At 42.3% G+C, this 12,058-nt stretch overlaps 1 protein-coding gene across 2 annotated transcripts in view; it reads right to left on the bottom strand.

The window, feature by feature from the left end:
- Window positions 1-7,616, bottom strand: part of LOC139559247 (zinc finger protein 385D-like) — a 32,182-nt gene extending 24,566 nt beyond the window's left edge. The window contains exons 1-2 of one of the 2 annotated variants that reach the window (XM_071375053.1): window positions 7,464-7,616; window positions 3,926-4,047 (exon numbers count right to left, since the gene is read on the bottom strand). In XM_071375053.1, the coding sequence (XP_071231154.1) occupies window positions 3,926-4,047; window positions 7,464-7,473 (132 nt within the window). In that variant the 5' untranslated portion in view covers window positions 7,474-7,616. Of the gene's footprint in view, window positions 1-3,846; window positions 4,048-7,463 lie in introns of those variants that run through there. The other variant, XM_071375054.1, reaches the window with a different exon arrangement.
- Window positions 7,617-12,058: the final 4,442 nt, after the last annotated feature.

Genomic DNA, 12,058 nt, shown 5'->3' on the forward strand with positions numbered 1-12,058 from the left:
TAGATAGTTTGTGTGTATGTATTGGTATTGATAAGTAGGCTACGTGTGCCTTTTTAAACATTTATTTTTAATTTATGTAGTTCTGTCCTTGAGCTGTTCTTGTCTATTAATGTTCTGTATTATGTCATGTTTCATGTTTTATGTGGACACCAGGATGAGTAGCTGCTGTTTTTGCAACAGCTAATTGGGATCCTAATAAAATACCCCAAAAATCACTAAGGATCTATCATGGTCCAAACACACCAGCACAGTCGTGAAAAGGCCGTCCAGGACCTCTATACAGGGTGGTGTCAGAGGAAGTGTTCAACATTTTCAACGATTCCAGCCACCCAAGTCATAGACTGTTCTCCCTGCTACCGCACGTGAAGCGGGACCAATGCACCGTCTGGGACCAACAGGATCTTGAACAGCTTCTACCCCCAAGCTATAATACTGCTAAATAGTTATTTAAATAGTTAACCAAATAGCTACCCGGACTATCTGCATTGACCCTTTTTGCACTAACCTTGACTCATCACATACGCTGCTACTTGTAACGATTCTCCTCTTCGTCTGAGGAGGAGTAGGAAATATCGGACCAATGTGCAGCGTGGTAACTGTCCATAATTAGATTTTTTATAAATCAACTGAACAAAATAACAAAAGCACAAACAAACAACCGAAACAGTTCTGTATGGTGAAACAGACACAGAAAATAACTACCCACAACCCATTGTGGGAAAACAGGCTACCTAAGTATCATTCTCAATCACAACGATCGACACCTGCCTCTGATTGAGAACCATACTAGGCTAAACACATAGAAATATAACACACAGAACAAAACATAGAATAACAACATAGAATGCCCACCCCAAATCACGCCCTGACCAAACTAAAATAAAGACATAAAAAAGGAATTAAGGTCAGAACGTGACACTACTACTGTTTACTATCTGTCACTTTATTCCTAAACTCAGCAAAAAAAGAAATGTCCTCTCACTGTCAACTGCGTTTATTTTCAGCAAACTTAACATGTGTAAATATTTGTATAAACATAACAAGATTCAACAACTGAGACATAAACTGAACAAGTTCCACAGACATGTGACTAACAGAAATTGAATATTGTGTCCCTGAACAAAGGGGGGGGGGGTCAAAATCAAAAGGAACAGTTAGTATCTGGTGTGGCCACCAGCTGCATTAAGTACTGTAGTGCATCTCCTCCTCATGGACTGCACCAGATTTGCATCTTCTTGCTGTGAGATGTTACCTCACTCTTCCACCAAGACACCTGCAAGTTCCCAGACATTTCTGGGGGGAATGGCCCTGGCCCTAGCCCTCACCCTCCGATCCAACAGGTCCCAGACGTGCTCAATGGGATAGAGATCCGGGCTCTTCGCTGGCCATGACAGAACACTGACATTCCTGTCTTGCAGGAAATCACACGCACAGAACGAGCAGTATGGCTGGTGTCATTGTCATGCTGGAGGGTCATGTCAGGATGAGCTTGCAGAAAGGGTACCCCATGAGGGAGGAGGATGTCTTCCCTGTAACGCACCGCGTTGAGATTGCCTGCAATGACAAGTTCAGTCCGATGATGCTGTAACACACCGCCCCAGACCATGACAGGCCCTCCACCTCCAAATCGATCCCGCTCCAGAGTACCAACCTCGCTGTAACACTCATTCCTTCGACGATAAACGCGAATCCAACCATCACCCCTGGTGAGACAAGACCGTGACTCGTCAGTGAAGAGCACTTTTGCCAGTCCTGTCTGGTCCAGCGACGGTGGTTTGTGGCGACATTGTTGCCGGTGAGGTCTGGTGAGGACCTGCCTTACAACAGCCATACAAGCCCTCAGTCCAGCCTCTCTCAGCCTATTGCGGACAGTCTGAGCACTGATGGAGGGATTGTACATTCCTGGTGTAACTCGGGCAGTTGTTGTTGCCATCCTGTACCTGTCCCGCAGGTGTGATGTTCAGATGTACAGATCCTGTGCAGGTGTTGTTACACGTGGTCTGCCATTGCAAGGACAATCAACTGTCCGTCCTGTCTCCCTGTAGTGCTGTCTTAGGCATCTCACAGTACGGACATTGCAATTTATTGCCCTGGCCACATCTGCAGTCCTCATGCCTCCTTGCAGCATGCCTAAGGCACGTTCACGCAGATGAGCAGGGACCCTTGGCATCTTTCTTTTGGTGTTTTTCAGAGTCAGTAGAAAGGCCTCTTTAGTGTCCTAAGTTTTCAAAACGGTGACCTTAATTGCCTACCGTCTGTAAGCTGTTAGTGTCTAAACGACCGTTCCACAGGTGCATGTTCATTAATTGTTTATGGTTCATTGAACAAGCATGGGAAACAGTGTTTAAACCCTTTACAATGAAGATCTGTGAAGTTATTGGAATTTTACGAAATATATTTGAAAGACAGGGTCCTGAAAAAAGGAAGTTTCTTTTTTTGCTGAGTTTAGTTATATGTACAGTACATATCTACCTCAATTACGTCGTACTCCTGCACATTGACTCTAAGTTATTGTTTCTCATTGTGTATCTATTATTACATTTATTATTACGTGTTTTACTTTTCTATTATTTCTCTATTTTATTTCTCTCTGCATTGTTGAGAAGGGCCCGTAAGTAGGCATTTCACTGTTAGTCCACACCTGTTGTTTACGAATGTCACGCCCTGACCTTAGAGATCCTTTTAATTCTCTATTTGGTAGGTCAGGGTGTGACTAGGGTGGGAAATCTATGTTTATATTTCTTTGTTGGCCGAGTATGGTTCCCAATCAGAGGCAGCTGTCTATCGTTGTCTCTGATTGGGGATCATACTTAGGCAGCCCTTTTTCCCACCTTCAGTTGTGGGATCTTGTCTTTTTGTGTTGCATGTGTTGCACTCCTAGCTTTACGTTCGTTGAGTTGTTTATTGTTTTTGATGGAACATTTAAAATTAAATTAAATGTAAGCCTACCACGTTGCACCTTGGTCTTCATTTAACGACGGACGTAACAAAGAAGCATGTGACGAAACACATTTTATTTGATTTGAGAAGAAAAATCTTGATTTTCAACCAGGCGATACAGAGAATCCTACCTACACTGTTTGGCCGTCTATCTCTGAAACTTGTCATGAGGTAGGTTTCCATCCAGTTGGAGACAGATTTTCATACGAATATAAAAAAAAATCTGCATTAAAACAATATGCACATTTTCCATCAAATTGACTTGACTTGTTGACTTGTTGCGTGATGACGTAATGCACATAAAAGTACTTTTTGCATTAAAATTCCCATGTACCGAATAAAAAAATAGTAGTTAAATGGGTTTCCATCTCATTTTCAACTATACTGATGGTTGTCTCACAAAAAATGTTGTGTTATACAGTGAGTGTGCCCACTCTGGTATTGTGGGCACCACAACAGCTCTATCTGTGCGCTTGGCTAGAGTGCACGTGTAGCCTACATGATGAGATTATTATTATGGACAAAAGGGCAAGATCATTTTTATTTGTCAAATGGCAGCTAAGCATCGATCACCAATGTCACCAGAATAAGACCCTCGATATGTATTGAAAGGAGCATCAAGTTCATCACCGTACACTTTCACCTCCCTGTGAAGTTCATCACTTATTTCATCTGTAGACTAATAAACTGCATGCTTTCCTGACGAGTCATAGTGGGAGGACCAGACAACATGTCATCGCGTGACTCCAAGTTAACTTAGAAACAATGGTTATTATATCAATATTTGCGCATAAAAGCGTTTACACTGACATTTCTCAAATAATACATTTTACAGACACAAAAAGATTCCACCTTGGACAGAGTTCTAAGAAAAGCTTGGTGCAGAAACAACAGAGTAAAGCTCACCTCAGGTTGTGTGGAGAAATGTCAAAGCATTGTATACTACTAACTAACTATGGTGATGGTAGTGATTGACACTACTCACTTCAGTGAAACCATGGAACAGGCTGAGCGGGAGGAGGGGCTTCAGCTCCATGGATTGGTGGACTCCTCCCACAGGAGGCCCAAGGTCCAATGAAGGCAGGGTAGTGGTCTGACAGACGTTACCTAGGAGACAGTCATCACGTCAATTCTAAACAGATTAATACAGTTTAAAAAGAGGGTGAGGGCGAGGGGCTAATCACACTCACTCACGCACACACATACACACATACTAACCCACAGACACACACACAGAGCTTGGTTCAATAAGGTCATTAGTGTATCCTCTGTGATTAGCTCTGTTTGTGTGGGTGAGTTCCTGATTATGGAGAGTTTGTTTTGTTTTGGGATTTCCACTGAGCCTGATTACAGTTTGATAATCATAACAATCACAGCCCCACCCATGTACACCCTGCTGCACAAACATTTGGCCTGATTACCTTAAGTGTGTGTGTGTGTGTGTGTGTGTGTGTGTGTGTATGTGTGTGTGTGTGTGTGTGTGTGTGTGTGTGTGTGTGTGTGTGTGTGTGTGTGTGTGTGTGTGTGTGTGTGTGTGTGTGTGTGTGTGTGTGTGTGTGTGTGTGTGTGTGTGTGTGAGCGAGAGGGAGAGAGAGAGAGAGAAAGAGAAAGAGAGTGAAGACTAAAGAGGCCTAGCAACTACAAGAGCTAAATAAGAGAAAGATGAGTGTTAGAGCACAAGCTGATTGTGTTTTCTCTTCCTACCTCGCTCCCTCCCTCCTCTCTCCATGTCTCTGTCTGTCCCTACCTCACTCCCTCCCTCCTCTCTCCATGTCTCTGTCTGTCCCTACCTCGCTCCCTCCCTCCTCTCTCCATGTCTCTGTCTGTTCCTACCTCGCTCCCTCCCTCCTCTCTCCATGTCTCTGTCTGTCCCTCCCTCCTCTCTCCTTCTCTTGATGTCTCTGTCTGTCTGTCTGTCTGTCTGTCTGTCTGTCTGTCTGTCTGTCTGTCTGTCTGTCTGTCTGTCTGTCTGTCTGTCTGTCTGTCTGTCTCCCTCTCTGTCACCCTCTCAATTAAATTAAATTCAAGGGGCTTTATTTGCATGGGAAACATATGTTACCATTGCCAAAGCAAGTGAAGTAGATAATATACAAAAGTGAAATAAACAATAAAAATGAACAGTAAACATTACACTCATAGAAGTTCCAAAAGAATAATGACATTACAAATGTAATATTATGTATGTATAGTGTTGTAACGATATGCAAATGGTTAAAGTACAAAAGGGAAAATAAATAAACATAAATATGGGTTGTATTTACAATGATGTTTGTTCTTCACTGGTTGCCTTTTTCTTGTGGCAACAGGTCACAAATCTTGCTGCTGTGATGGCACACTTTGATATTTCACCCAGTAGATATGGGAGTCTCCCTCTCTCTCTCTGTCTATTTCTCTGTCTTGCTCTGTCTGTCTCTCTTTCTCTCTCTTTTTCCCTCTTTGTCTCTCTCTCTGACTCCCTCTCTCTGACTCCCTCTCTCCGACTCTCTCTTGCCGACTCCCTCTCTCTGTCTCTCTCTCTGTCTCGCTCTGTTTGTCTCTCTTTATGTCTGTCTGTCTCTCTTTATGTCTCTCGCTCTGTCCCTTACTGTCTCTTTCTCTGTCTCTTTCTCTGATTCTGCAGTCTTCTAATGTAAAATGTATAGATAGTAATATCATTGACTTTGGCTGAGAGACATGCAGGGAGAACAATGCATCCTACTTTTTTCCCCTTCTAAATCCCATCGATCCCTCCCATAGGACTCTGGTCAAAACCAGTGCACTATGTATGGAACAGGGTACGATTTGGGAAGCAGACTGAGATGGTATATGATGTAGCACCAGGCATGACAGCAGGGAGCAAAGTCACACTTTATCATCAAATAGAGTTGGAGGCAGAAGCCCTGAGTTGAGTAAACAAGAGCAGTACCATATTTCTGTACTTACAGTGCATTCTGAAAATATTCAGACCCATTGTCATTATGGGGTATTGTGTGTAGTTTGATGAGGAAAAACATGTTTTTAATTCATTTTAGAATAAGGCTGTAACGGAACGTAACAAAAGGTGGAGAAGTCAAGGGGTCTGCATACTTTCCGAATGCACTGTGTGCATGTCGTTGTTTTGTGGTGTGGTTTTCAAATACAGTGGCTTTGGAAAGTATTCAGACCCCTTGAAGTTTGGGAACCCCTGCTCTATGCTTATGCGCGAGTGAAGTGAGTTCTGAAAATATAATTTATTCTATGAATTTTAGGGGGATTTTACATCGGAATGGTTTGGTGTGGTTTTTCCAAAAATCTGGTGTTAACGATTTATCCACATTAAATCCGCACTTAACAACGCACCTTTCTACGCTCAAAAAGGGTGGTCTCAGTCCGATTCAATTCGTACTGTGGTGCCGTTCACTCACGGTGAGAACAGAACGCAGTCCGTACCGAACACAGGAAAATAACCAGATTCACGCATTATTATTGGTTGTTTGACTGCGCTCATTGGTTGTTTTGACAGCATTTGATTAAATGCACGCAGCATCATAATTTGAGATCACAGAAATATGTGAGTACTGATTCGGATTAGTGGGAGAAGGGGACTATATATTGGCTACTGAATATAGCCTACTCACGTAGCAGATTGAGATATTGCGCTGTTGTTGGATGACCAAAGTGAACTCTGATTCGAACTCCTCAAAACTATGTGTGAAATAGTTCACATAGAAACTTTGTGTCCAACTCATAATCAAATAGTCTTCCCCAAAATAACATGGTCGCTGTGGTATAACGTTTATTTTGATTGGCGATTTTGTGCATTTATCAAAATCCCATCAAGTAGCCTGATTTCAAATTACACGTAAACAAGATTTTTTGGGAATCGTTATTTTTGCACATCATAAACGTTTAAAAAATGGACAATTATATTAATTTGACTATTCCGTATTATTGTGTGCATACTGCTCAGTGCCAGCCGTTTTCCTATTGGTCAGTCACTCGGATCGTTGTGTAACAGCTGCCGCATTACACGATAAAGGCAAAACATTCTGACACTACCAGAACTTTGTCCGAGCCTACAATCTCACGTGGTGGTACTTAATCGGCAGACCTAGACCCTATCACACTGAACGGTCCAAGACGTCCGATAATCGTTTACGACCTAAGAATTCTCCCACGACGTGGAAATCAATCTTGTCTGGGGGATACAATCGGGGCATAAAACGGCTAAAATCGTACAGTCTGCAAAAGCATGTATGTATGGACGTACTAAAGGACGTAGACAGATCCACAGACCCCTCCCGATTTCATCGTTGTGGACAACAAAACAAAAAGGTGGACTCAACTTGCCAGGATGGGCAACAGGCTATTTCTGTGACCCACGTCCTCAGAGCGCATCCTTACAGCAGACATTTACATGAAGCATCTAACTGTGCATTTACTGAGCCTTAAATTGTAATTAACCTAACACGTTTGAGTAGGCAATGTTTTATTTATTTAAGGCTACCTAAATGCATTCTGGTAATTTCCTACTGTACTTGAAGTAAAAATAAGTATCTCCTTACCAAAATACATGCTGGTCTTATCAACAATCAATACTCCTTTTGCAAGCAACTTCACCTCCCGCTGGTAAAGTCTTTAATCGATTCTAGCTGAGCATGGTGGTGTGATGGGTCCAGAAGGAGTCTCCTCTCCTCCACAATAGGCTACCACTCACTGCTGAGGTAGTCTACTCTCCCTCCTCTAAACTCCCTCTCTCTCTCTAACCTTGTTTACACCTTGAGCTAACATGTGGTCCCAATCACTATCGGATCAAGGTTCGTTTACACATGGAGGTAAAATGTGTCTCTTTTCCATCCACTGTGCTCGCATTGTGACTAGATTTCCTGGTGCCTTCCTGTATACAAATTATTTGACTTTCTTTCAAAATAATATGAATGTATTTATTTTAAGACAATTATTGATGCCATACGCCAATGGTGCAACCTGTCAATGATTTGAGAGGCCGGTATAATAATGATTTAAATGATTTGACCATCCAGATCTGTTAAAACTTGATTGATATCCATGTACAATGGGTCCCTGAATACCTCTGGAGGTGGTCAGGAAGATGTCTTTTAGTCGTCTACACCTGCCTGAAAATGTGGGCACAATCAGAATGTAAACAAGATCAGGAAAAATTATACATGTTAGAACCAGGTGTAAACATGGCTTCTGTTTTCCTCCACCTACCTCTGTCTTTCTCTGAGATGTGTGAAGAATTTGACTTTATTGGAGTGTAGGCTCCATATGCAGGGTGTGTCTGTGTCAGCTGTAGTATGCTATTTGAGGTTATTGGTCAAGTCATCACTGAGCCAGGTGCTCTTGTTAACCTATTGACATGCACACGTGTGCGTGCACACAGAAATAGAGAGAGAGAGGGAGGGAGGGAGGAAGAGCAGAGAACTGATGTGATCTGATGCGGCATATGGGATACCATGGTCACCATCCAGCCCTAAAAATGGGGAAATCCCTGCCTCCTCGCTGTGATTCATTCACTCCACTGTGAGTCTACGGAGGCTGCCCAGGCTGTTGTCTTTGGATGAGCCTGTTGGTAAATCCTTTAACATCCTCACTCCATTCCTCCAGGGGCTGGTATTTTTAGATGCATCCCTGCGTTCACTGGTTCAGAAGGAAACCACATACAGCATGCAGATACAGTGCATTTGGAAAGTATTCAGACCCCTTGACTTTTTCCATATTTTGTTATGTTACAGCGTTATTGTAAAATTGCTTAAATAAAAATACAAATTCAAACAGAAATACCTTATTTACATAAGTATTCAGACCCTTTGCTATGAAAGACACACACCTGTCTATATAAGGTCCCACAGTTGACAGTGCATGTCAGAGCAAAAACCAAGCCATGAGGTCAAAGGAATTGTCCATAGAGCTCCGAGACAGGATTGTGCTGAGGCACAGATCTGGGGAAGGGTACCAAAACACCAAAACAACATATTGAAGGTCCCCAAGAACACAGTGGCCTCCATCATTCTTAAATGGAAGACGTTTGGAACCACCAAGACTCTTCCTAGAGCTGGCCGCTCAACCAAACTGAGCAATCGGGAGAGAAGGGCCTTGGTCAGGGAGGTGACCAAAAACATGATGATCACTCTGACTCTGACAGAGCTCCAGAGTTCCTCTGTGGAGATGGGAGAACCTTCCAGAAGGACAACCATCTCTGTAGCACTCCACCAATCAGGCCTTTATGGTAGAGCGGCCAGATGGAAGCCACTCCTCGGTAAAATGCAGTAAAACCAAGATTGAACTCTTTGGCCTGAATGCCAAGTGTCACTTCTGGAGGAAACCTGACATCATCCCTATGGTGAAGTATGGTGGTGGCAGCATCTAGGGGTCAGGATCGAGGGAAAGATGAACGGAGCAAAGTACAGAGAGATCCTTGATGAAAACCTGCTCCAGAGTGCTCAGGACCTCAGACTGGGGTGAAGGTTCACCTTCCAACAGGACAACAACCCTAAGTACACAGCCAAGACACCACAGGAGTGGTTTCGTGACAAGTCTCTGAATGTCTTTGAGTGGCCCAGCCAGAGTCCAGACTTGAACCCGATTGAACATCTCTGGAGAGACCTGACAGAGCTTGAGAGGATCTGCAGAGAAGAATGGGAGAAACTCCCAAATACAGGTATGCCAAGCTTGTAGCATCATACCCAAGAAGACTTGAGGCTGTAATCACTGTGCTTCAACAATGTACTGTGTAAAGGGTCTGAATAGTTATGTAAATGTGATATTTCAGTTGTTTTCTTTTTATAAATTAGCAATAATGTATAAAAACCTGTTTTTCTTTTTCATTATGATGTATTGTGTGTAGTTTGATGAGTGGAAAAAACAATTTTATCAATTTTAGAACGAGGCTGTAACGTCACAAAATGTTGCTAAAAGTCAAGTGGTCTGAATACTTTCCGAATGCACTGTATGTCCCACACACATAACATCACACTAGGTGTTATCATCATCACCATCATCATCATGCATAGACTCTCTCTCACACACACACACACACACACACACACACACACACACACACACACACACACACACACACACACACACACACACACACACACACACACACACACACACACACACACACACACACACACACACACACACACACACACACACACAGTCTTGTAGAACTAAACTTGTGGGGACCCTAACCCTAACACTAATTCTAACCCTAACACTAATTCTAACCTTAACCCTAAAGCCCCTAGAAATAACATTTCACCTTGTGGGGACAAAACAAAATGTCCCCAATTGGTACAATTTTTGTTGTGGTAGTAAACCACAAGTATAGTTAAACAGTATAGTTAAACCACAAGTATAGTTAAACATGTCCACACACACACAAGCATGGCTCTTAAATGCACTCTTCTCATCAGAAAGTGTTCATACCCCTTGACTTATTCCACAGTTTGTTGTGGTATACAGCCTGAATGAATTCAAAATGGATTAAATAGATTTGTTTTTCTCTCACCCATCTACACACAATACCCAATAATGACAAAGTGAAAACATGTTTTTAGAAATGTTTGCAAATTTATTGAAAATAAAATACAGGAATATCTCATTTACATAAGTATTCACACCCCTGAGTCAATATTTTGTAGAAGCACCACTCACGATTACAGCTGTGAATCTGTCTGGGTACGTTTCTAACAGGCTGACTACACCAAAATAAATTAGCAAAATAAATTTAGACATTCATGTTATTCAATTATTGCACCCACACTGCTCGCGCACGCCAATGAGCGTCTGCGTTGCCAAGAGCCAAAACAGGAGTCAGTTCTATTTCTGACGCAGATCGCGCAGCAAGTCCTGCCTCTCCCATCTCCTCATTGGTTTGTAGAAGCAGGTACCCACGTGCCATCTCCTCATAGTGAGGGTGACTGAAAGATGAACGAGGTCAGTGGTGGTAATGCACCTAATATATGAAAGTTGCCAATCGCAATATAAAGTCAAGAGAAGAAAAACCCTGGAAGGAGGAGAGATGACTAGAAACGATTAGTTTGACCGTTTTATGTGTGGATTAATTGGCAGAGTAGAGGACCTTGTACATTTCAGGTAAAATAACTCAATGTTTATATCCCAGGACAAATTAGCTAGCAGCAGCAAGCTAGCTAAAAAATGACAAATTAGCTAGCAAGTGCAAGCTAGCTAGCTAAATTGGCATAAATGTTTAATGCTTTTCGACCTGTCCCCAAATAAATAAAATTGGTTCAGAGTTTGTTTTGATATTTTAACCTGCGTGTCGTGATCGCGTTTGGTGTGGGGGGACAAAATGCATTTATGCACGATTGCGCACGATGGCGCATGTGCACAGCCGGTTTTGGTTCCGTGTAAGAGCTTTCCACACCTGGATTGTGCAACTTTTGCCCATTCTTTTTACAATTCTTCAAGTTCTGTCAAATTCGTTGTTGATCATTGCTAGACAACCATTTTCAGGTCTTGCCATAGGTTTTCAAGTAGATTTAAGTTAAAACTGTAACTCGGCCACTCAGGAACATTCACTGTCTTCTTGGTAAGCAACTCCAGTGTAGATTTGGCCTTGTGTTTTAGGTTATTGTCCTCCGAAAAGGTGAACATCTCCCAGTCTCTAGTGGAAAGCAGACTGAACCAGGTTTTCCACTAGAAATTTGCCTGTGCTTAGCTCCATTCCATTTCTTTTTTATACTGTTAAACTCTCTAGTCCTTAATGATTACAAGCATACCCTTAACATGATGCAGCCACCACTATGCTTGAAAATATGGAGAGTAGTACTCAGTAATGTGTTGTGTTAGATTTGCCCCAAACATAACACTTTGTATTCAGGACAGAAAGGGAATAGCTTTGCAACCTTTTTTGCAGTATTACTTAATACCTTGTTGCAAACAAGATGCATGTTTTGGAATATTTTTATTCTGTACAGGCTTCCTTCTTTTCACTCTGTCAATTAGGTTAGTATTGTGGAGTAACTACAATGTTGTTGATCCGTCCTCAGTGTTCTCCTATCACAGCCATTAAACTCTGTAACTGTTTTAATGTCACCATTGGCCTCATGGTGAAATTAGGAAGGGCGCCTGTATCTTTGTAGTGTATTGATACACCATGTATTGATAC

This window comes from Salvelinus alpinus, chromosome 29 (genome assembly GCF_045679555.1).
Source record: "Salvelinus alpinus chromosome 29, SLU_Salpinus.1, whole genome shotgun sequence".
Taxonomy (NCBI): Eukaryota; Metazoa; Chordata; class Actinopteri; order Salmoniformes; family Salmonidae; genus Salvelinus; species Salvelinus alpinus.